Raw genomic sequence first — 25883 nt, 5'->3', positions numbered from 1 at the left:
TTTTTTAATACAGGGTTTCTCTGTGTATCTCTGACTGTCCTGTAGACCAGGCTGGCTTCAAACTCACAGAGATCCTCCTGCCTCTGCTCATGAGTGCTGGGATTAAAGGCATGCGCCACCACCGCCCCGCCAGTTTTCATTCTTATTATAAAACAGAAATGCTAAATGGCATCCAAAGTATTTTTCTTCCTCTTCCTTTTTTTCTTTTTGGTTTTTTGAGACAGGGCTTCTCTGTAGCTTTGGAGCCTGTCCAGGAACTAGCTCTTGTAGCCCAGGCTGGCCTTGAACTCAGAGATCTGCCTGCCCTGCCTCTCAAGTGCTGGGATTAAAGGTGTGTGGCACTATTGCACAGCTCCTTTTTCTTTCTTAAGGGTAACAATTCAGGGTCATTTCTATTTTCTAGGTAGGTACTCCAACCAAGATTTCCCAGTAGCACACCAAGGGTGAAATGGACTGCTGGTGGCCCACTGCACTTGTGAACTCTACTCTCCCTATCCAGCTGGCCTTATGCAAATTAGGAATAATTAGGATCCTAGTTTATTTCTAGTAAACAAGTTGATAGCCATAGAGTTTCAATAGCTTCCCCCCATCTGTTCTTTGCTTTACTTCTGTATGTTGTATTGGTTATTCTAGTTTCCTTGTCCATGATCTCATTTCTTTTGTCAGATAGATGATTTTACTTTTCATATTTTGGAATATAGATAAGAAAAAATTCCTTCAATTAATGACTACTAAACCATCCGGCTGAAATAAAAATAAACTGCAAAGACAGAGCCTCCTACAGGTGTTGGAAAACGGAGACAACTGCAGACATGGACTGCTGTGTCAAGAAAACCCTGAACCCTGCTATTCAAAACTGCCCTTAGGCTATCCAAGCTGCCTTGGCTGTGCCCCCAATCTTAACAAGCTTGGTTGTTAAGGCAACCCAATAAAACGCCCTTGCCACCCCTTGAAGGTAAGGATAAACAATTCACCTTTGATAAGAAGCTTATAAAGCAGAAGACTGCAGTGGAAATCAGAAACCAGTGGGGAACTGAAACAGTTTCACTGGCAGTGTAAACACGGAATAAATTGCTAACCACGGTCATGATGCAAATGAGCCTGAAAGGTGATCTGAAGGACAGAATGAATAGGGAGGAAAAGTCCTGGAGGACAGGCGTGCTTATTATGCCAGGTGTGCTCTTCTTAGCCAGCAATCTTTCCCTATTTGTGCAGCTTCGGAACACCCAGAGAGCATTCAGAAATGAGATTCTTATTAGTTTTCCTTCATTTAATCCATTCCGTCACTAGCAAATGCCAGCAACTGAATGGGAGGTACTCTATGATTCACACACACGATAACTGCCCATGTCAGCAACTGACAGAATGGGAGGTACTCTATGATTCACACACACGATAACTGCCCATGTAGAGCAGGAGTCAAAACTGACAATGAGAATTACCAAATGCTTTGCTTCCTGGTCTGGCAATTTAGGTCAGCTCTCAATCTACTGTTCTATAGGAAAAGAATTATCCATCCCTCCCTCCATCATCCATCCATCCATCCATCCATCCATCCATCCATCCATCCATCCATCCATCCATCCATCTTGGTGTCGGTGACCAAATTACAGGTCTTGAGAGTGCTCTACAAGTGTTCTACAACTGAGCTACATCCCAGTCTTGTAAAAATTTTGTATTTATTACCATGTGTGTAGATCAGAGGACAACTTTATGGAGTCAGTTTTCTCTCCTTTTACCTGGGGTCTGAAACTCAAATCAAGGCTGTCAGGCTTGTACGGCAAACATTCCACTGCGAAGCCATCTCATTGGCCTGTTGGTTTGCCTTTTAATAACCTTGCTGTGAAGCCCAAGCTGGCCTAGAAGTTGGGATCCTCCTGAATCAGCTTCCTATGAGCTGGGATTACAGTTAGTTCTCATATCTCTCTCATTACTTATATTGAAAGTGTTTTATTTCAGACCATTTGTTCAGAGTGATATGGCTGTAGACCAAGAGTCATATTTAAAATTTGATATTTCTTTTTAAAAAATAAAAATGACTTATTTTCATTTTATGTGCATTGATGTTTGTCTGCATGTCTGTATAAGATTCCCTGCAACTGGAGTTGCAGACAGTTGTGAGCTGCCATATGGGTGCTGAGAGCTGAACCCGGGTCCTCTGGAAGAGCAGCCAGTACTCTTAACTACTGAGCCATCTCTCCAGCTCTAAAATATGAATTATATCTATACCTCAACACCACACAGACCTTTCTTTCTCAGCATTTCACGTAGAAATTTTTCACAACATCCAGTCTAGTCAGGCATCACACTACATATTATCTGAAGGCAGCAAGCAGTACATACTGTAAGTGTCTTCCATGCTGATGGCAAAGGAGTCCTGTTCAAGTGCTAGAGGGAAAAACATGGTTCAGAGAATCAGAAATGAAATTTATCAAAAGACAGCCCTAAGATGTAGAATCCTTTCTGGAATTGAAGCCGCTCAAGTTCAATAAGACAAACCCTTAGTATATGGCCTCCTCCCGAGACATTTCTCTTCTTTAAAGCATTCTTTACTCCTAAGACTAATTTTAGCATTATCATATAATTCATATTCTTGGAATAAACTCCAGGGCCCAAAAACAGCTAGGCCAAATATGACTACAGACATAAATTATATTCAAGTGACAACATAGTAATGTATTTTAAGAGGTATTACAACACCTGCCACTGTTCACCTCCTACTAGAGTTTGATGCTATTTAACATTAGTAATAGGGGGTAAGTCAAGGCCATGAAATACTATTATTTAAAATTCCAGATAAACTACTTTAAAGCTCTTTTTTCTAGCTGGACAGATGCTAAATGGTTAAGAGCTCTGGTTGCTCTTGTAGAGGATCTGGGTTTGGTTCCCAGCACCCACATAGCTTACAAGTGACTATAATGCCAGTTTGAGGGGATCAAATGCCCTCTTTGACCTCGGTGGGCAATGCATACCCATGGTGCACTCATAAATGCACACATACTCATGTAAAATAAAAATAAATCTTATTTAATAACTTTTTAAAAATGAGATCAGGAGATGTCATACTGATGTTCTCCTATCTTTACTCTGTTCCTCTCATTTCTTACATAAAGGCAAGATTAGTCCTACTCCGGTCAGTATTGATTCCCTCTCTACAGTGAATTTAGGATTTAAGAACTCACAGAGAACATGTAAGAGAACAAATATAACAGAAATGAAAAACATTAAAATAAAATGTCTCAGTTTGAATTCTCTTTTACTGGAGAGCTCTATTGAACACTGATTTAATTTACTTATTATTATGGGAAAACTAATCTTGTATCTAACTACTCCCATAGGAATCCTCTGAAAATTGGGTGCACATACAGCTGTTGTCTCTAGGCAAGCTCTCCTTTGGCCTCTCACACAATTCCATACCCCTTCCCCCCATTCTATGACATAAGCACCATTAGAACCTTTGTTAGGAAATACAGGTGATCAGCTAAACTCCAGTTTAGTACTTCGCTGCAGAGCCCATTTGTTAATGACAATTACTAGGGAAACTGTCTGAAAATTATTCTTCATGTTTGTATTAAATTGCCCTGACCTTCTGGAACCTCTATTACAGTTATGTCATACTTTGTTAAAAATAAAAAAGGTTTGGAAGGAAGAGTCAAGCATTACATTTTCTTGTTTTCTTTTTTCATTTTTTTAAAAATTTCAAGGTATCTAAGAGAGATGAATGCAGTATTCAGCTATTTAGAGAGCTGACCTCTTCTTTCCCAGCAGATTGATTACAAGTAGGTCAAGAGTGCTGGAATTCAGGTATCACCCAGCTGTCTCTTATCTTCCCCATCAAACAGTTAACCGGTGATTAGATTCCCTTCCCTCAGTACTAGGCTGCTGTGAACTGGATAAAGTGCGAATCTGAAGCTACTGTTTAAACCCTGAAAAAAATTGCAGATCTCGGTAAAGTAGTAATTTCTCTATCCTTACCAAAAGCCCCCGGATTCGAGAAGATTCTCAAGCAACGCGAGGATAAAGGGAGCAGGCAAGGAGGGGGAGGTTTTGAAAACAAGGTGGAAAAAGGTGCCAGGCAGGCCGTCGAGGTATAATGGGCGACGCGGCAGTGGCGAGGACTTGAGGTTGGGGAGTGAGGGAGGGCTCCTCCTTGAAGGTATGCCACACGTGAACTGCTCCCAAGGGCTGACCCAAGCCAAAGCCTACCACCTTTCCTCCTTACCTCAGCTCAGACGCTCGCCCCACAGCCAACTTCGCCTTACAGTCAGGACCCGGCAACGCCCACTTCCGGTCAATGCCAGGGCGGGGCTGCACTTCCTGTGACTGTAGCTTGCGCTGGCCCAGCGCTACAAAGCCAACACTTGTGACGCTTCCTCCCTTTGGCTCACCCTCATGCCTTCAAGGCTACCTCTTGGGGATTTTCAGCCGCTTTGCTTTTAGCCGCCACCTCTCTCTACTCTCTGGCCCACATGGTCCTATGTGGGTGGAGAGCTTCCTTTGCTGGCTTTGGGGCGGCCATCTTAGAAAAGCCAGGGAAAGGATGGGACTGGTCGGAGCTGGGTGCTGTTAGCTGAGTGATGGTGGCGCACGCCTTTAATCCCAGCACTCAGGAGGCAGAGGCAGGCGGATCTCTGTGAGTTCGAGACCAGCCTGGTCTACAGAGCTAGTTCCAGGACAGGCTCCAAAGCCACAGAGAAACCCTGTCGTGAAAAACCAAAGAAAAAAAGTTGTTGAGACAGAAATGTAATTTAGATTTTGAGAGTTCAAAAGAGGACAGCTGAGGAAAATCAGGAAGGGCAGGGATTTTGTGACTCTGTAGTACGTGTAGGCTCTCAATTGGAAAGACAATGGTAGTCTCTGAGAATAGTTGGGAGGATGATAGATTTGTGGTGGGATTAAAGGGAGTTTTAAGTTGGAGAGGACAGGTGGGTCAAAGAACTGAAAGCAGGAAAGTCAAAGCACTGGGAGTCCTTTAGAAAAGATACCATTCCTAAACTATAATTGTATACCAGCTTAAGTATAAATACTTGTCCCCAAAGTGCTTAGGAAAACAGATACTAAATTGGAATGGTGGTTGAATGGGAGTACAACATATGCCAGGAAGTGGTAGAGTGTAAATTCCTATAAGGAAATTTTTAGTAGGGCCTGAGATGCCTTGCAAAAGCATTAGGGAGAAAAATGATTTATACTATAAATTTTATAGCGTTTGAAAAGGTGTTGGCACTGTGGGTAGATTTGGTGATACTGTTTTAAAACTACCAAGTTGTAAAATACATTGTATGATATGACAGAAAATTTTGTACTGTCCAAATCTTAGTAGGCCATCTAGAAGTTGACTGCTGAAATCCTGGGACTTCTGACATGTTTCAGTGGGTAAGAGCCTAAATACAGTTTGAGAGAATCATCAGGATAGCAAAAACAAGGAGCTTAGGTGAATAGGGTCTTAGAAGTGGGTGCTTTATTTTTACAGGAATAATTTGTAAACGAATTCCAGCTCTGCTTCACACTCCAGTCAGCTGACTAGTGAATGCTTCAGAGCTTTCAGTTCGGAATAAGACATTAGAAGGAGCTAGGGAGTAGAGGCACAAACCTGTCATCTTAGCACTTGGGATGCTGAGGCAAGAGGATTGTCATGGATCTGAGGCCAGCTGAGACAGCCCAAACTATAGAGTGAGACCCTGTCTGGTGGAAGAGCTGCCTCAGAGTGGGTGGGGGTGGGGTCCCAAAGAGAATGTGTGGGGTGTGGGGAGGAGGCAGACAGACATGATCTGAGGATGAATCGGAGTGGCTGCCAGCAGCATTTAATTGAGAAAAGATTACACCTTTTATACTGTATAGTTGCACATAGGATTAAATGAGAGAACAAGGGGTGTAACTTGAGATCAGAGCACTGACCTTGATAATCGGCACCAGTCACGGAGGGCCACCAACTAACCAACCCAAACCTAGGAAGAAATAGGTTGTGGATGGGAGATGGACCGACGATGGGCTGGTCATTCTTTTTTTTTTTTTTAAGATTTATTTATTTGTTAGGTATATAGTGCTCTGCCTACATGTATACTTGCACACCAGAAGAAGGCACCTGATCTTATTACACTCATTAACTCATTACAGATAATTTTGAGCTACCATGTGGTTGCTGGGAATTGAACTCAGGACCTCTGGTAGAGCAGCCAGTTCTCTTAACCTCTGAGCCATCTCTCCAGCCCTAGTAGGATAATGATTCTTGGTCATGTCTGCACATTGGAATCATTTGGGGAGTACTTAAGACATACCGTGTAGCTTGTAGCTTGGTGGAGGTGGCCCACACCTTTAATCCCAGCACTTGGGAGGCAGAGGTAGGTGAACCTCTGAGTTTGTGACCAGCCTGGGTCTACAGCTTGAGTTCCAGGATAGCCAGGACTACATACTCTGAGAAATCCTTTCTCAAAAAACAAAACACCCCCAAAAAACTAAAAACAAAATCCCAAACCAAACCAAAACAACTCCCTTCCCCCAAAAAAGAACATGTAAATTCCTGTCTTAGACCAATTAATCAGAAAAGAGCCAGGCATAGTAATTTTTTTTTTCAAGACAGGGTTTCTCTGTTTGACAGCCCTAGCTGTCCTGGGAATACACTCTGTGGACTAGGCTGGCCTTGAACTCACAGAGATCCTCCTGCCTGTGCCTCCTGAGTGCTGGGGTTAAAGGTGTGTGCCACCACCGCCTGGCTCTAGGCATAGCTATTTTTAAAAACTTACCTAGATGATTCTAATATGCAGCCAGACTAAGAAAATTTGAGAAAGCATTTCCTTCACCTGGATGGTGGGGATGAGTCATAGGAGCAAGCTGGTAAATGCTTTTTCCGAGAGAATTGCTTCATTGTAAACTTAGCACAAAGCATTTTAGGAAAAGCTAATTTTTTTCCAAGTTCACTTCAGATCATTAGAAAACAGCTTAAGCAATTGTTTTTGTTGTTTTTGAACCCACTCTGTAGACCAGGATAGCGTCAAACTCACAGAGATCCACCTGCCTCGGCCTCCTGAGTACTGGGATTAAAGGCGTGCGCCACCACTGCTTTAAAACAATTCTTTTTTTTTTTTTTTTTTTTTTTTGGTTTTTCGAGACAGGGTTTCTCTGTGGCTTTTGGAGCCTGGAGCTTGCTCTGTAGACCAGGCTGGTCTCGAACTCAGAGATCCACCTGCCTCTGCCTCCCAAGTGCTGGGATTAAAGGTGTGCGCCACCACCGCCTGGCTTTAAAACAATTCTTATGAGATCTTATGAATTTTGAGTTTATCACAATATCATTCATGCAGAATTAGTGGGACCAGAGTGGTTTGAACTAATTTTCTTTTCAGAGATCTGGTGCAATTTTTGTCACTGTTGCTATGACCCATAACTACTTTTCATTTAGATACTTACAGATTGAAGTTTCAGAGAAAGCTGAGAGCTTGAGAGAATGGGAACAGGGAGAACCTCAAGTAGGCTTTCCTATAGTCTGATGCCTTTCCTGTCACAATGGTAGAGTTCTCAGGTGACAGCTGCTCCATTAGCACCACCGGACAAGCCCACTGACTCAACAAACAAAGGTAAAGCTGTCCTGCAGTGGTGACTTGGAAATAAAGGTGCACCACACATCTGTCCTGTTCTTCAGTACTTTGTTCATTCCCTTTCAAGGCAAACAAATTTATGCTTTATCTGAGATCCCTGCTGAGTTTTCTTTCAGGCTGTTTTTTTTTTTTTCTGCCTAGGTTGATAGTATTTGAAAATGGAAAAACAATGAGACCAAGTAATTTATACCAGGGTTATTCTAGGAGTTAGCTGAGATTATTATCCAAAATTGAATATATGTCTACACACACATATATGTATACAACATAAACAAAACCCCCAAACTACAACACATTGAAATGTGTAATTCCTTAGTTAGGAAATAAGAGCAAACTGAGTACAGTTGGAAATGTCTATAGTCCTAGACTACTTGGAAGTGAGGAGGCTCACTTTAATTTGAGTTCAAAATAAGGTTGGCTAACAAAAACAAAGTGGTAAACAACTGTGATTCTAGTGCTCAGGAAGCTGAGACAGGAGAATTTTGAGTTTGAGGCTAGTTTGTACTATGTACTGAAAAATTCTCAAAAACAAACAAAAGTGTTAATGCTATACAAATTTAAGGGTGAACATCAGTAGGTCTCCTTTGTATAACGTGTGTAGGAGGACATATGGGATATTAAATGGCTAGTTCAGTTTCCTTCAGTTTTGCCATAATTGAAGAAAAAAGATCATTTGAACAGATTCTAGGAAACTTGTGCAGGGCTGAGCCTCAAAAGGCGGTAGGTGTTCATCTGATGATGATAATATTTTTTTTCCTGGGGGCAGGAGATTCAAGACAGGGACCCTCTGCATAGCCTTGGCTGTCCTCTAACTTGCTTTGTAGAGCAGGCTGGTGTTGATTTCAGATCCACCTGCCTCTGCTTCCCAAATGCTAGGATTAAAGGCGTGCACTACCACTGCCCCACGCATATTATTTTAAACTTATTGAGTCTTTGTGGATTTTACATCATGCATCCTGATCCCATTAATCTTCCTATTTCCTCACCTCTGCCCTCTGCCCCCAAACAAAATTTAAAAGTATAACCTAAAAACAAAACAGTAACACCCCCCAACAAAGAAAAAAAATAAAAAAATAGAAAAGAAATAAAAGAAAGCTTTGGCATGGAAGCTGTAGTGTGGTCCAATGAGTCACATCATATACACCTTAGTTCATTCATCTTTTTTTTTAATATTTATTTATTTACTTGTTATGTATACAATATTCTGTCTGTGTGTATGTCTGCAGGCCAGAAGAGGGCACCAGACCTCATTACAGATGGTTGTGAGCCACCATGTGGTTGCCGGGAATTGAACTCAGGACCTTTGGAAGAGCAGGCAATACTCTTAACCACTGAGCCATCTCTCCAGCCCCTCATCTTTTTTTTAAAAAAAATATTTATTTATTTATTTATTTATTATGTAGACAATATTCTGTGTGCATGTCTGCAGGCCAGAAGAGGGCACCAGACCTCTTTACAGATGGTTGTGAGCCACCATGTGGTTGCTGGGAATTGAACTCAGGACCTTTGGAAGAACAGGCAATGCTCTTAACCACTGAGCCATCTCTCCAGCCCTAGTCCATTCATCTTTACTTATAACTGTTCTTTGCAAAGGATTATTGGTCTGGCTCTAGGCTTCTGGTTCAGTTACTCTATTGATACTGGGCCCTTACTGGGACTCCTTCTGGGTGTCCTGTTGTCCTGTATCATGGGGCTTCTGTAGCTTTGGATCTGTAGATCCAGCCCCTTCACATGCTCCAACAATTCATAGCTGAGATGGATATTTGGGCGGGCCAATTCATAGCCTGGTTCTGGGCCTGAGTGCTAGCTGGGTTGCTCAGCCCGCCAACTGTCCTTCATCATTGTCACCACCAGGGTGAGCTCTTCAGCACTGCCCCAGCTAGCTCACCCAATGTAGCAGGCAGCAAGGCCCAGGGCCAGTTCTGCTCTGCGAGCAGCATGTTTTTAAGTCTGACTAGGTCTAGATTACTCAACAAACTAAAATAAACAGACAAAAACTCCCAGTGTCATTATTTTAAAAAGATGGGTATTCAATAATGAGATACAGCTGAGCTGATGGCTCAGAGACCTAGGGTAGAACCAAACATGACTAACCCTCCTCACCCCCCCAAAAAGTCAATGTAATAATTCCTAGTAATATTCTGCTATACCCATAGATTGGTGCCTAGTCCAATCGTCATCAAAAAAGCTTCCTTCAGCAGTTGATGGGAGCAGATGCGGAGACTCACACCCAAACATTAGGTGGAACGCTGCTGAAGAGGGGAAGGGGGGATTGTAGAAGCCAGAGGGGTCAAGAACACCCGAGAGCGCAGCCACAACAGAATCAACTAAGCAGGGCTCACAGGGACTTACAGAGACCAAGGCAGCAATCATGAAACTCGCATGGGTTTGTGCTAGATTCTCTGCTGACATGCTATGTTTATCTTGGTGTTTGTGGGATTCCTAACAGTGGAAGAGGGGCTGTCTCTCTTTTGCCTGCTCTTGGGACCTTTTTCTTATCTGGAGGCCTGGTTCAGCCTTGATGTGAGGATTTGAGCCTTATTTTATTGCATCTTGTTGTGCAGTGTTCTGTTGATATCACTGGGAGGCCTCTTCTTTCCTGAAGGGAAATGGAGCAGCAGCAGTGGACCTGGGTGAGATAGGAGGTGGGGTAAGGACTGGGAGGAGTGGAGGGAAGGGAGGCTGGGGTGGGGATGGATTGCATGAGAGAAGAATAAATTAAAAAATATTTTAAAAATAAAGTTTAAAAGAAGTCGATGTTGGCTTGCCACCCTGGATTACAATGGGACCTTGTATCAGTAGAAAAGCCAGCGTTTGGGTTTGTTTTACACACAGTGCCAGGCAGATGCAGAGACCCACACCCAAACATTAGGTGGAACCCTGTGGAAGAGGGGAAGGGAGGATTGTAGAAGGGAGGGTTGTATGGAAAATACAAAAACCACACAATTCGCACCTTTCTTGAGATTGATGGCATTAGCTAGGTAGAAAGGAGAAAGTTGTCTAACTGCCATGTTAGACATCATTGAAGGAGACAGTGGCAAAGGAGATGGACTTGAAATCTGGAGCAGGGTTTTGACTAAAGGGTGGAGGGGGACATTTAAAACTGAGCAGAATGAAAAGTCAGGAATAATAAGCTGAGAACAAACTGAGCTGGCAGAGGTAGGAAGGTAGATTTAGAGCCATGTTCCAAACCCAGCTTTCCATAAAAACTATATCCTTTAAAAGCATGGAATATCTGCATAGCAGATTGAAGAAGGGTGACTGGAGGGTCATGATACGTGGCAGTAAGTGAGGAAAAACTTGGGGAATGACTAATCTAATTTTGGAATAGTTCCAGAGCCCACAGACTGATGGTAATTCCCCTTCTAATAATAGAGCTAGGCAATCGAGCTCTGTAGCCTTCAGATATGAAAACAAGGATGAATATAAAATTAAGTAAGTTTGTCAAAAGAAAATATTCTTTATTTAGATAAAAACATGTTAAGATGACAAACATAAGAGTTTATTTAAAAGTTGAGATTTTTCCTAACATTTAAAAACAACTTCTATTTGTTTGCTGGCACTTTAATTTGCAATGTCTCCATCAGTTTTTCTGACCTGTAGGGAGAAAGAAAAAGATTGAAATAGTGTCATTTTCACAGCTTGAGGTGTGGCAGAAGCATTTAAGAACAGCTTTTCACAGCCTTTTCTCCAGTGTCTGATCTGAAGTCCCTAAGACTTTCCCTGTATCCTATTGTGGGTTGAGGAGGAACAGAATACGAATTTTTATAGGTGTTGAACCTGTACCAAGTGCATATGAGACAGGAGCACTATCATTGAGCTGAATTCCCAGACCAATATTTTAATAAATTATTTTTTGAGATGGGGTCTTATTGTGTAACCCTGACTGACCTGGAACTTATTATGTAGACCAGGGTGGACTTGAACTCACAGAGATCTGCCTGCCTCTGCCTTCTAGGTTTGGAGCTTAAAGGTGTGCGACTATACCAATAGCTTTTCTTTCTTTTTATTTCCTTTTTTTTTTTAAAGAAGGTTTGTCTAAGAATCTTTGAAAGTTTAGAACACAATGTTAAAACTTTGATATTAATTTGACAAAGGTTACATTACCTCTTCCCCAGGACTTGTAGCTGCTAGGATACTTATCAGCCTGTTGTAGGTCTCTTGAGTCACTATAGGAGAGAACCACAAGAAGCAAGTTAACAGGGAAGCAGGAATGGGGAATGAACGGATATATCCAGTTCCAGGCAGTCAGAGCAACATTATCCAGCATAATTGATATTACTCAGGGTTATAGTAGGAATCATTTAATTTCTGTCTTTTGTTTCATATTGTCCTTTATGCCTTCACTTCTCATATGACTCCACCAGTGGCCTCTGGAACCCTGGTATGTGCTCTCCAAGCTTGTTTGGCTAGGGACACTGAGCTATTTGTGCAGAGCTGGTCCCCTTAAGTTTGAGAAGTTGGTCTTTTATTTATTTATTTATTTATTTTTTAAAAGATTTATTTATTATATATACAGGGTTCTATCTGTATGGTTGCCGACCAGAAGAGGGCACCAGATCTCATTACAGATGGTTGTGAGCCACCATGTGGTTGCTGGGAATTGAACTCAGGACCTCTGGAAGAGCAGTCAGTGCTCTTAACCTCTGAGCCATCTCTCCAGCCTGGTCTTTTATTCTTTACACAATTATTTTGTATGTACAAGGCCTTGATTGATTATAGTCCCAGGTGAACAAAGGAAAGTACCCAGAACCATGCACATTTATGTGTGTGTATGTGGTAATATGTAATTGTGTGTGTGTGTGTGTGTGTGATCTGTATCCAACAACAGATCAGTGTTGGATATTTCAACTGTTTTCTACCTTGCTTATTTAAAAAAATGTAAAATTTGATGTATATGGGTGTTTGTCTGCATTTATGTCTGTGTACCAAGTGTGTGCTTCATGACCATGGAGACCAGAAGGAAATGTTGATTCCTAGAATTGCAGTTACAGATGGCTGTGATCTGCTGTGGGGGCTGGGAATCAAACCTGGGTCTTCTGGAAGAGCATCGAGTGCTCTTAACTGCTGAGTCATTGTGTGTGTCTGTGTGTGTAGGTCAGAGGAAAACTTATGGGAGAGTTCATCTATCACTTGGCTCTTAGGGAGTGAATGCAGGCTGCCAGGCATGGCAATAGGCACCGTGATCATTGGAACATATCACTAGACTACCACCTTATTATCATTTGCTTTTTAGATATGAGATCTCTTATTGAACCTGGAGCTTACTGATTTGGTCAGGCTACCTGGCCAGCAAGTTTCAGGGAACCTCCTGTCTGCTTTCTCAGTGCTCTGATTACAGGTGTACACTACCATTCCTGAGTATTTTACATGGGTCTGGGATCTAAATTCAGGTCCTCTTGTTTGGACAGCAAGCATTTACTACCCGAACCACTCTAACAGCCCTGATCACCAATCTTTTAAGTTAGTGACAGTCAGGCATTTTGAGTCTAAGGTCTAATGGCCATCTTCTCTTTGAATGTTCATCTTTAGGACTGGTGAGATGGCTCAGTGGGCCAAACCACATACGGCCAAGCCTTAGAACCTGAGTGTAAAATCCAGAATCCATTAGGTGAGTGGAGAAAACTGGTGGCAACAGGTTGTCCTCGGGCTTGCCCACAAATACCCTGGCCATTCTAAACAGGCAAGAAAATAAACATTTTCAAAAGTCAACTTATTACCTTGAATGATGGTGATAGCATACAGTTTGACTTACCTTTCACAAACCAGCTTTTTTGGAGCAAACGTCTCAAGAACAAATGAAGGAGAATGATGCATATGATCTAGAAAGCAGAGAACAAGGAAGAAGAAACAAATCCTGAGCATTATCAGCTTGTTGGTAGGAAGAAGAAACAAATCCTGAGCATTATCAGCTTGTTGGTAGGAAGAAGAAACAAATCCTGAGCATTATCAGCTTGTTGGTAGGAAGAAGAAACAAATCCTGAGCATTATCAGCTTGTTGGTAGGAAGAAGAAACAAATCCTGAGCATCATCAGCTTGTTGGTAGCAGGGCTTTTCTTAGTTTCCCTTATGTAGTTGTTGCTGGGAAGCAGCTGCTCTTCAGGGACCACAAGTCCACCACCTTATTTTTCCCCGGGGAATGTAAACAGAAGTATCTTCTCAAACTAGGTAGTTAAAGACAGTTGTACCTTTCCATTCTCCTTTGTGTCATCTTTGGAAGCTAAATTTGGAATGTTGACAGCAGTAAGTTTGTATTCTCATGTTGTTATCCACTGAATTTCTGTCTTAGGGTTTTTATTACTGTGACAATGAGCAAAATCACCTTGGGGAGGAAAGGGTTTATTTCCATTACATTTTCAGGTGACAATATACCAGTGAGGGGAGTTAGGACAGGATCCTGGAGACAGGAGCTAAAGCAGAGGCCATGAAGGAGTGCCACTTGCTAGCTTGCAGACTGTGCTCTCTCTCTGTCTCTCTTTGTCTCTCTGTCTCTCTGTTTTTGAAGACAGGTTTTCTATGTGTGGCCCTGGCCATTTTGGAACTCTGTAGACCAGGTTGGCCTTGAACTCACAGAGATCTACCTGCTTCTGCCTCCTGAGTGCTTAAACACATGTACCACCACTGCCAGGCCTTCAGCCTGTTTTCTTATAGAACACAGAACCACCTGCCCAGGAGTGGTACCACCAACAATGGACCGAACCCTTCAACATCAATCACTAATCAAGAAAATGCCCTGCAGGCTTACCTATACTCTGATCTTATGGAGGCATTTTCTCAATTGTGGTTCCCTCTTCTCAGATGATTCTAACAGTAATAACATTACTGTAGCACAGGCTGTGAACCACATGGGGAGCAGGTGGGAGTGTCTCCTGCTGGGGGATGTACTGGTTTGGTTAGGGTCAGTTTGTGGTAATTTCCTAGCATGCTATTTGCATCATGTAACTGAAGGTCGTCTAGCTCGGCCAGTGACACTAGGATATGACACTAGGACCTTAATGTGAGCTGCTGGGTCTGAAACTCCCAGTTGCACAATTTCTGCTATGCAAATAAGGAGGTCATACAAAGTATGGACACCTTGGCTGATGAAGCTCAGTCCTGGTCAAAGGCTGCGGCCATGGGATGCTGGCTTGTAGCTCAGTGAGACTACTGTTTCTAAGTGGGCCACCCCTCTAGAGACAGGTCTTAAACTTAGTAATCTAGTGTAGCGAAGGGTTGTGTGATAAGCATAAAGATTTATTACTCAGGGTTGTGTTTACTGTGCTAGTTCTAAAGAGCACTTCTGTTCACAGCTGTGTTCAGTTTCACCCTTGCTCACCCACATTCCAGACGTCAGGGTCAGTGATCTGATCGCCAGCATTCGAGTTTTCATTTCCTTCAAAACTTGGGGGAGTGACCTTTGGAAGATTAAGGGGCTCTGAAACAAAGCAGAAAAGGTGTTGAAGTAGAATAGACAATTTTTAACAGCTGGGTAGCTAAGGCTTCTAAGTAACTCTGGACTGTGGGTGTAGGAAACAGAATCTGGTATTGCCTACACGCTCTCGAATGAAAAGCTTACCATCATCAACTGCACTTCTGTTGACACAGTTGGCCTCATGATCCTTGAGCCTTTTGATTGGGACCACATGACAAGCGTTATATTTGCAGTTAGCCATCTTTTTAGCTATCTTCGGATTTTTCTAGAAGGAAAAATTCATGTTATATTTTGCTTATATTCTATCCTCCACTCATTTCTGTAGCCCAGGCTGGCCTCGAACTCGTGATCCTCCTGCCTCTGCCTCCTTCAGCAAATCCTACCGGCGTGCGCCACCACAACCGGCCCTCCACTCATTTCTGAAAATGCTGAAGAGATATTATGTCTCAGCTTTAAGAATGACTAGTTTCTAGTTGTGAGTGGAAGCAAAAAACCAAACCAAAGAAAAACTATTCTGAAAAAATTTCCTCAGCTTTTATTGGGGAAACTTACCTTTTTGCATGATGCCAGATGGTATTGTAACCTGCTGGCTGGTATCCTGTGGTTTGGGTCATAAGGACAGAGTTCTATGGCTTCTAACTCCATTGGTCCTAAAAGGCAGGCATCATAGGTTGGAAAAGAAAAGATTACCACTTGAGGTCAGGTTGTCTTGACATAGACCTATTTTCTATTCTTTGGGTTTTTGTTTGTTTGTTTTGTTTTGTTTTGTTTTGTTTTTGTTTTTCGAGACAGGGTTTCTCTGTAGCTTTGGAGCCTGTCCTGGAACTAGCTCTTGTAGTCTTGTAGACCAGGCTGGTCTTGAAATCACAGAAATCCGCCTGCCTCTGTCTCCCGAGTGCTGGGATTAAAGGCGTGCACCACCACCACCTGGCTATTTTCTATTCTTAAAAGCAATGTGGTATGGGGGCTGAAGAGATAGTTCACAATTAAGATTGGTTTCTGCTCAATCATGAAGTTAAGGAGTTCAGATTCCAACACCCAAACTGGGTGACTGACAAATGCTGGTAACGCCCATTCCTAGGGATCCCACACCTTCTTACCATCTTGGGATACGTGTGTGGGTGTGTGTGTGTGTGTGCGCACATATACACACCACTCACAAAGACATATTTGAATAACAAAAGCAATAGTTTTAGCTGGTTAGACGATGGAGTAAACTCTCTGCTTCCTTGTTCTGGGAGGCCAAAATTTGACATTCTACATACTAATAGGTTGCTTTAAATAGAACGCTTACTTCACAAATAGACTATTAAGCAGGTAAGAATCCCTGGAAACATCACAGACCCGACTATGATGAAATTCAACATTTGTGCACTATTTAATCAAGATTTGGGTAGCTGGTTCCTTTAGTGTTCCTCATTCTCCCCCCCCCCCCGCCCCAGCTTTTCTAAAGCTGAGCTACTTTCAGTATAACCACTGAGAAAAAATCAGAAGAACCACAATATAATGTCTTTGAGTTTTGGCCACTTACATTTACCTAAGAATGTTAGCCTGAAGTGTCTAAACTTGTGGATGTTAACTCCTAGAAGTGAGCTAAAAATAAACCATCTCAAAGCTGCTGCGTTTTACTGCCAATAGGAGGCCCACTCTCCCCTATGGCTAGCTGTCTTTAGCTATCTAAGCAGACATTTATTTCAAGGACTTCCAGGTTTCTAGGCAACAGTTATAGCTGAGATTTCTGCAAAACAGTGATGTATAGTTTGGTGGTGGTGTGTGTGACAGAAAATAATATCAAGGCAGAGTGGCATAAGCAATGGGGATAGAAAAGTGCTCTAGAATAGCCCGTTTCAATTTGACTGTGCACCGTGCCTAGAGCACTGACAGACAGAAGGCACAGAGCTAGACTGTTAGATAGCAGATTTTCCTGACGGCATTTTGGCGATTAAATCAGGGATTTAGACTCAGGTAGTTTTGGGGAACACAAACCAAAGTGATTCTTTATGCCTTCACTGCTTACTAATGATGATACTTGAGCCATGGATACTTAAAGTTAGTTGACTTTCTGGAAAATTAAAGCTAGTAAAATCCATTACTATATATGATTATCTTCAGATTATAAAAAGATGACAGATCTGGGAAGTGGTGGCACAGGCCTTAAAACCCAGCATTTGGGGGGCAGAGGCAGGTGGATGGAAGCTAGCCTGGTCTATAAAGGGGTCTACAAACAGCCAGGGCTGTTACATAGAAAAATCGTGTCTGGAAGGAAGGAAGGGAGGGAGGGAGGGAGGGAGACAATAACAACAAAAATAAAAAAAAAACAAAAAAGAGAAAAAATATAAATGGATAATGGAAAATGTGTCTTAATATCTATATGTAACCTTCAGAAAATCTGTTATTTCGGCCAGTGACCAAGGAAAAGTATGAATTTTGGTCACACTGATAAGTCTGGTGTTAATAAACAAAGATTGCTGGAGGATTCAGTGTCAACAGCTGATATTAGTTTGTTCATTAACCAAAACATTTCCCATAGAGGGTGGCCATGAGTGTGATACAGATAGACTCCTCAAAGCTACCTTCATACTTAAACCTGGCAGAAGGACAGTGAGACTTACCCAGTTCTCCAAGCACTGTCCCTCAATCCTAAGGGAAGTATCAATGAAAGAAGTTTGAAAAGACAGAAAGCACAGCACTCTCCTCCGGTTACCCAGGGAATCAGTTGCTGTCCAAGCCTTCTGCTCAGTACACGTTTCTCAGCATGTTGGGAAGTTTTGATGTCATAGTAAAGTCTCAGAGAAGTGGTTCTCAGTCTGGTTGCCACATGGGAATCATTAGGAATTTTAAAGGGACAGATCCTTTGGGGCCATTCCAGAACTATTGGATCAGAGTCTTCAGAGTGCAGGTTGGCTGTCTGTGGCTTTAAGAGCTCCTCAGGGAATTCTGGTTGATAGTTACTAGGTTACGAGGCTACACTCACCATTGCTAGGCCTTGCTCTGGGATAAATAGATATTTTTAGAAGGGTTCTTCAAGTTCACAGAAGGACCTGAAGAATAATCTTTTTGATATGTCCCCAAAGACTACCTGTTGCCACAATAAGTCCTGTCTTTTAACGTGCCCCTTTTCTTTATGCCAAACACAGAATTCCATAAGTGAAAGGACAAACTCAGCACACTTTCAAAAATCAAAATTTGAGTTTATTTTTGATATGCTGAATCTAATCTACTAGGCCCTGGGCTAAACATACACATGTAACAAATCATTTAATCATTTCCATAGTTGTATAAGGGATTATCATCATTTTTATATATTTTTATTGATATTTATTGAGCTCTACATTTTTCTCTGCTCCCCTGCTTGCCTCTCCCCTCCCCGCTTCAACCCTCCCCCAAGGTCCCCATTCTCCCAGTTTACTCAGGAAATCTTGTCTTTTTATACTTTCTAATTCCCATGTAGATTATATTTATGTAAGTATCTCTTAGTGTCTGCATTGTTGGCTAAGTTCCCTGGGATTGTGGTTTGTAGGCTGGCTTTCTTTGCTTTATGTTTAAAAACCACCTATGATTAAAAGCATGCATTACTCTTCCAAAAGACCCGAATTCAACGCCATCATCCTCATCAGACAGCCCACAAGTGCCTGTAATGCCAGCTCCAGAAGGACCTCACTCCTTCACTCACTAGTGCACGCGTACACACACACACACACACACACACACACACACACACACACACACACACACACACACACACACACCTTTAAAATGAATCAGAAAATGCTGAATTTATTTGTAACAGTTTTGCTGGTAAGGCCTTGAACTGTGCTTAAAGAGTTCTTACCTGAGGTTAATTTCCTCTCAGAGTCACTGTTTCCAATAAAAATATTCACTTCCTGGAAAAAAAAAACCACCTATGAGTGAGTACATGTGGTAATTGTCTTTCTGTGTCTGGGTTACCTCACTCAAAATAATGTTTTCTAGTTCCATCCATTTTCCTGCAAATTCAAGCTGTTTTTCAGGCTTAGGGATGTCGAGCAAAACTCTGAAGTTTGACTAGGATTTGGTTCAGAATAGGAAAAGCATATACAAATGAAGGCAGAGACAAACATAGCGCACTCTCAGAAGACAGAAACCATGGTACCCATTTGATTAGGCAGTATATATTAAAGGTGGCAGAAAACAAGATTGGTTTGGCATAGAGAATCTTTAACTAATTTGTTTGGACAAGGACAAAAATATAAGTGAGAAAGAGACAACAGAAAGATACTGACCCTGTGGAGGCTGTGGCTGGACTGCTTAGCTGCCTCGGACAGCCTGCTATTTATCCTTCCCTGTCAAGATAAAAGACCAATAGAGCCCAAAGACTTCTTCAGTAGAACCTGGGCTTCCTTAATAACATCAGGTGGTTTAAATCTTCAGGGCCCTCATCGTGTTACTCCAGGCTCATAGCATTTGAGGCCCCTCTAAATAAACGAAGACAGTCTCTTTTCTAAAAAAGCAAAGCCTCCCTCAGAGATGTTTGAAATTTCATATCTTAAGCATTTGATTGTTTCTTCAAAACAAAACCTTTTCTCAGGAGCAAGCATGCTAAGTTCTTTGGATGATAAACGTTGATCATTCCTGACTCCTTTCCCCGACCCCCACCCAGAATTTCGGGCACACATGAAAGCTCTGGGTATGGAACTAAATGGGATGATTAAAGAGGCAGAGAAAAGGCTGCAGGAAGGAAACAGGTGCAGGATACCTGACCTCGAACTTCCCAGAATCTTTTACTCTCTAGCGTGAAAGAAACTTGAAATAAGTTGAGAGCTTCTTTAGGTAGAGAGGTTTGAGGGTTGGTTGGGATGTAAGAATTATCTCAGTGCTGAAATTTATCCAAACAGCTAAGCTTCAAGAATCATTGTTAATTTTTTCTTGCTAATTAATCTGGTTTCTCATTGTGGGGCTTATTTTTTTAAATCTAACTTGATAAAAAAGATTAAATTGTCTTAATAATTCAATACATTTTTAGTGTTATATCTGAGACAGGTTCTGAAGGGCTCTAGCAGGCCTGCTTATGGCCAAACATGGTACTGGCAGGCCTTGCCTTTTACCCTGCCCTCTCCTTATAAACCATAATGACACCCTAAAGCTAACCATCAAGGTCTATTCCCTTATTTGGATACTTTGTGTGTGTGTGTGTGTTTGATACAGGGTTTCACTGTGTACCCTAACTGTCCTGGAACTCACAGAGATCCACCTGTGTTTGCCTCCTGAGTACTACCACCACCTGGCTAAGATTTTGCATATTTAGTATGCTTCTTTTAAAACATTTTATTTTTCGTATAATCTAGCAAGTTTCTAAGGTGCTCCTGCTGGACCACACTTCCAGAATCACTGAACTAGATATTACAAAGGGTATCAATATTAGGTATCATACCTATCATTAGGGAGGAGCATCTGATGTGGGTGGGAGAGAGAAGGCATATGCTTAAAACTATAACAAGGAAGCTAGGTCTGATGGTACATGACTGTAATCTCGGCACTCTGGAGGTGCAGGCAGGCAGATCAGAGGTTGAAGGTCATTCTCAACTACACAAGGAAATAGATTGAGTATAGCCTGGAGTTCACAAGACTCTTTCTCAACCCTCCCAATCATGTCTATAAATAGATTTATGCATAAAATAGACTAGAACACAAAATTGAATGGAATAGTAGAGATGGGATCTGACCCAGGTCCTAAAGGATGCTGGGCCCTAAGGGTCGGTAGAAAAGAAGAGGTATTCTTGATGGGGATATAAAAGGGAAAGGGTAGAGGTGCATGGGGCTGGCGATAAATACCTGGCTGGGTCACTTGGGGAGGGGTAAAGTCAAAGGCGCTGCTTTGTGAGGAGCCTTGAAAGCCTGTTCCTTTCCGCAGCCTCCGCCCACTGCTTACCAAGTGCTGCAGAACCAGAAAGAGGAAGTCTCCTCTGCTGAGGGTGCAGGAGGAAGCACAAGAGGCTGTGAAGGCCTGTGAGCCTCATGATCGCTATTCCCCATGAACCAATTGCAGAGGCACCCGGAAGCCTGTTACGCCAACTAGGCTGGGTCCTTCTACAAAAAGGGCGGTGTCATCCAGGCTGAGACTATTTGGGGCCATTGTGTCTTCCATCTGGATGTTCCTCTTTCTCGGTGGCCATCATGTCTTTGACCTCTGCCTACCAGCATAAATTAGCAGAGAAGCTCACTATCCTGAATGACCGAGGTCAGGGGGTTCTCATCCGTATGTACAACATCAAGAAGGTAAGCACGGGTCATTTTATTGAATCAGGGCAGGAGCCTGGAGGCCTGCAGGCCCAATAGTCAATCCTGTTTCTCCCCCACTGCTTTAAGTGGCTCTCAGCCACTCAGACAGTATAGGTCCCTCAGTCTGGGGAGACAGAGGGAGGCTTCTTTTTAAGGCTAGCCCTTTCTAGGTATGGCTTCTTCCTGTTCGAGAGCATCATCTTCCCCTAAAGACTGAGGGAGGGGTGGGGATGGGGGTGAGAGCATGTTCTGAATGACTTGGATAAGGTCTCGGATTTAGAGTTTTGGGTCTATTTATTGCTAATTCTTCTACTTTTTGAGTTTTCAAGTTAGGTTTCTGTTTTTGTGGAATGATTTCCCTAAATGGATGTTTTTAAAGGAGGTGGGTGTCTTCTAAGATACTTTATGGCTATCCATGCTGTGTTGGTGCATGTGTGTGCCTGTGTTTAGGGCAGAAACTATGAAACTGGGCAAAACAGATGTTGAGAAGTGAGCCAGGGGCTGGGCAAGCTGTAGGAAGTAGAGATATAGGTATAGATAATTTTGAGACTCTCCTGGGAGAGAGAAGAAGGGCCTTATGGGAAGGGGCATTTGTGCCCTTGTAGTGACACACCAGGAATACGGTTTCTATGTCCTCGTGTCATCTATAAAAGCCTCTTGGGGCGAGCCCCTCACATATTGGAGGGAACTGTGACACTGAGCTTTATATAAAGTCCAACTTTTGAGCAGGCACTTTTTTTTGATACTTCCGGCTTCAGTGCAGGGGTGGGGAAGCAGCTTCCTCTCTATGTTAGAACCAAGCCTCTGTTAAGACAAGATGACAAGTTGTTAGCTCTTTGGGGTGCTAGTTTGCTGTCTGGAACTTGGTTCTAACCTACGCTCATGCTTTTATAGTGAATTCCCAGCCAGCCATTCCCAAGAAAGACAGTAGGAATGAATGATTCAGATAGAGGTTTGTATCTAAGTGGAAATACAGTATGGTGGTTATATTTTGTTTTTGTCTGTGCAGACCTGTTCAGATCCAAAATCTAAACCACCTTTCTTACTGGAAAAGTCCATGGAATCAAGTCTCAAGTACATCAACAAAAAATTTCCCAGCATAGATGTCCGAAACAGCACGGTGAGAACTTGGGCCCATTTTCCCCCTTTCTGTGGCATTATTCTTGTATGGCTCACATGCTCCACTTTTGGCTGCTTGCGTTCAAGTGTTGCCATCTCTTCGTTTTCCTCGGCTCATATACAGGACTTCAGGTATTGAGGATTGTGAGCTCAGATGGGAGTCTCCCATGGGCACAGCCTTGTGAGCCAGGTTCATGAGGACACTGGTGCTAACAGAGAGGCAGCTCCATTAGCCTCACAGGGTACATCTTTTACTGTAGTTCTTGATATTCAAGCCTTGTTTCTTTACTGCTGGATGTTATGCATCCAGTGGCAGTTCCTATACTTCTCCCTGTCTTAGCCCTAGCTTTCTTACAATCTATGCAAAGTATTTTTATAATCTGTTTTCTTTTCCTATTGATTTATATAGCAAACCTCTTCAGCCAAAAGGGAACTGGGATTCTTCTTTCAGCTAGCCTTCTGCTCTAGTCAGAATCACATGTGGCCATCAGTTGAGATGGAGAGTTTCTGTGTAGAGACTGGAGAACACGGGCAAGCTTCTGATTCCTCCCCAGCAAGTGTTGTCTTTTTAAGAATGATTGGGGAGCTGGGTGGTGCTGGCGCACACCTTTTTTTTTGTTGTTGTTGTTCTTGGTCCTGTCCCCTTTTTAAAATTTATTTATTAAAGAGTTCTGCCTCCTCCCAACTACCGCCTCCCATTTCTCTCCTCCTCCCCCAATCAACTCCCCCTCTCTCATCAGCCCGAAGAGCAGTCAGGGTTCCCTGCCCTGTGGGAAGTCCAAGGACCTTCCACCTCCATCCAGGTCTAGGAAGGTGAGCATCCAAACAGCCTAGCCTCCCACAAAGCCAGTACGTGCAGTAGGATCAAAAACCCATTGCCATTGTTCTTTTTTTTTTAAATATTTATTTATTTATTTATTTATTTATTATGCATACAATATTGTCTGTCCAGTCCTCATTGTCTGCTATGTTCAGCGAGTCCGGTTTTATTCCATGCTTTTTCAGACCCAGTCCAACTGGCCTTGGTGAGTTCCCGATAGAACATCCCCCATTGTCTCAGTGTGTGGGTGCACCCCTCGCGGTCCTGAGTTCCTTGCTCATGCTCTCTCTCCTTCTGCTCCTGATTTGGACCTTGAGATTTCAGTCCGGTGCTCCAATGTGGGACTCTGTCTCTGTCTCCTTTCATTGGCACACACCTTTAATCCCAGCTCTTGGGATGCAGAGGCAGGCAGATCTCTGTGAGTTCGAGGCCAGCCTGGTCTACAGAGCTAGTTCCAGGACAGCTGGGACTGTTTCACAAGAAGCCCTGACTCGAAAAGCAAGACAAAATAAAAAATCAACCGTACAAAAAAAGAATGAGTAGTACTCCTAATTATAGTTACTTTTTTATTTTACATGTTTTATTTCATTTGTGTTTCTCTCAGCAACATTTAGGACCAGTACATCGTGAAAAAACTGAGATAATTAAAATTTTCAACAACTACTACCAGTCGTTTGTGGATGTCATGGAGTTTCGGGTAAGTCCTGTGTACCAGTGTCGACATGGGCCTCAGGGATTCAGCCTTCTTAGCAGGGGTTCATTCGTGTTGCTCACCTCAAGTTCTTGACAGAAAAGAGGAGCGAGGCACTGACATGTAATGATGTCTAAGATGTACTGTTGATGAGCTGTATATGAAATACCATATTTTTACTTCAAGAGTTACAAAAGTGGATGTGCTTGGTGACATGTGCCACCACTATCCAGCATATTCGTTTTTTTTTTTAAAAATATTTACTTACTTATTTATTAGGTATACATTGTTGACATCAGACCTCATTACAGATGGCTGTGAGCCACCATGTGGTTGCTGGGAACTGAACACAGGACCTTCAGAAGGGCAGGCAGTGCTCTTAACCACTGAGCCATCTCTCCAGATCTTGATTTCAGTTCTTCTTTGAGATATCCATAAGTGGAACTTATCATTACCATGTGCGTGAACATGGGTGCGCATTCACTGTGCTGTGTGCATGGGGGTCAGAGGAAAACTGTGGGACTTGGCTGCTGTGTTTTCTTTTTCCTTTTCCACAGTAGTTGTACCATTTAATTGACTACCAACAGTACATATGGGATATATTTTATCAGCATTCTGATATTGGGATTAACAATTGTTGCTTTTTGCCTTTTGGACAGTGGGTGTCAAACCTATCACAAATCCTAGGCAAAGCTCCACCTCTCAGCTACACCCTTGTTGCTGTTGTAATTAGTCTTGCTAATTGGCAATGCTGAGTGCCTTTTATTATATTTGTTTGCTGGTTGTTTTTAAGTTTTTCAAGACAGGGTTTCTCTGTGTAGCCCTGTCTATCCAGGAACTCATCCTGTAGACCAGGCTGAACTCAAACTCGGAGATCTGTCTGCCTCTGCTTCCCAAGTGCTGGGATTAAAGGTGTCTTCCACCATTGCCCAGCTTCTCTTATTGTTTTTACTGGATATTTATATATCTTCTTTGGAGACATATCTCCTTTAAGTTCTTTGTATATTTTAAATCAGTTTTGTTTAGTTTTTGCTGTTGAGTGTTAGGAGATTTCTATATAGGCCACACCTTTTTTACATTAGAATTTTTCTCCGTATCTTATCATAAACATATTAAACATTTCAAATGTTAGTCTGGCATGGTGATGTAAACCTTCAATTCCAGCACTTGAGAGGCAGAGGCAGACAGATCTCTGAGTTTGTGACCAGCTTGGTCTACAGAGTGAGGACCTGTCTGAACTACCACCCTTGCCCCCCAAAAAGTAAATGTAGTACTGGTTGTTTATCTCTAATCTGAAAAGCTGAACTCTGAAATACCCTAACACCTGAAACTTTCTGAGCATTGTCATGACTACTTAAGCCTTTGTGACCAGTTACAGTCAAAATAGAAGACTATAAAAATTTCATAAAGTTATCTTTAGACTATGAATTTTCTATTGTATGATAAGACACCATGAGCCAGGCAATATATAGAAGATACTGTTCTAGAGGGATAATCCATGATAGCAAAGGAGGAATGGCATTGGGGGAAGGAGCAGGAAGCTGAGAGATCACATCTTCAGTAATAATCTCAATTCAAACCCACACAGGCCATGGGCATGAGCTGTGCATGAAACATAAATGAATTTTGTGTTTAGATTTGGGTTCAGTTCCCAAGATAGTCTATATATACATGTAAACATTTCCAAATATGAAATATAGAAGGTATGAGACACTTTTGATTCTAAGCATTTTGTATTCTGCATCTCCTGATTGTTACTATTTGGCCATATTTCTTGTCACTTACTTTCTTCCAAACCATGCTGCTTGTTTGCAGACATCATGACATGTCCTTCCCAAAATATTTTAGCATACATCTGCTAAGGACAGGAATATTTTCTTATATAATCTTAATACACTTATCCTGCTTAGGAAATATTATATTCTGTGATATTATTGGCTAATACAGTAGGAAATATTGTATTCTGTGATATTATTGGCTAATACAGTAGGAAAT

General features: G+C 42.2%; 3 protein-coding genes across 5 annotated transcripts in view; 1 reads left to right on the top strand and 2 right to left on the bottom strand.

The window, feature by feature from the left end:
- Gtsf1 (gametocyte specific factor 1) overlaps positions 1–4290 on the bottom strand; it is a 31666-nt gene extending 27376 nt beyond the window's left edge. Inside the window, exons 1-2 of the mRNA XM_005353775.2 lie at positions 4223–4290; positions 2344–2388 (exon numbers count right to left, since the gene is read on the bottom strand). Of these exons, the coding sequence (XP_005353832.1) occupies positions 2344–2359 (16 nt within the window). The 5' untranslated portion in view covers positions 2360–2388; positions 4223–4290. The remainder of the gene's footprint in view (positions 1–2343; positions 2389–4222) is intronic.
- A 6739-nt stretch (positions 4291–11029) lies between these two features.
- Positions 11030–18859, bottom strand: LOC101980237 (gametocyte-specific factor 1-like). 2 transcript variants are annotated; one of them, XM_005353774.2, is made up of 7 exons: positions 18833–18859; positions 15553–15650; positions 15145–15265; positions 14905–15003; positions 13345–13411; positions 11697–11758; positions 11030–11186 (listed from the first exon to the last, which is right to left on the bottom strand). In XM_005353774.2, exons 2-7 carry the CDS (start codon positions 15643–15645, stop codon positions 11173–11175), a joined length of 456 nt encoding a protein of 151 aa, XP_005353831.1. In that variant the 5' UTR covers positions 15646–15650; positions 18833–18859; the 3' UTR covers positions 11030–11172. The 2 variants fall into 2 exon arrangements, with proteins under 2 accessions (XP_005353831.1, XP_013204117.1); XM_013348663.1 differs by lacking the exon at positions 18833–18859 and adding an exon at positions 17613–17752.
- A 2264-nt stretch (positions 18860–21123) lies between these two features.
- Positions 21124–25883, top strand: part of Nckap1l (NCK associated protein 1 like) — a 44091-nt gene continuing 39331 nt past the window's right edge. For both annotated transcript variants that reach the window (XM_026782789.1, XM_005353773.3), the window contains exons 1-3: positions 21124–21255; positions 22268–22378; positions 23802–23894. In XM_026782789.1, coding sequence (XP_026638590.1) covers positions 21154–21255; positions 22268–22378; positions 23802–23894 — 306 coding nt within the window. In that variant the 5' untranslated portion in view covers positions 21124–21153. The remainder of the gene's footprint in view (positions 21256–22267; positions 22379–23801; positions 23895–25883) is intronic.

This window comes from Microtus ochrogaster, chromosome 15 (genome assembly GCF_000317375.1).
Source record: "Microtus ochrogaster isolate Prairie Vole_2 chromosome 15, MicOch1.0, whole genome shotgun sequence".
NCBI lineage: Eukaryota > Metazoa > Chordata > Mammalia > Rodentia > Cricetidae > Microtus > Microtus ochrogaster.
Note: the sequence above shows the minus strand (reverse complement) of the source record. Positions and strands in the feature narration are given on the sequence as shown.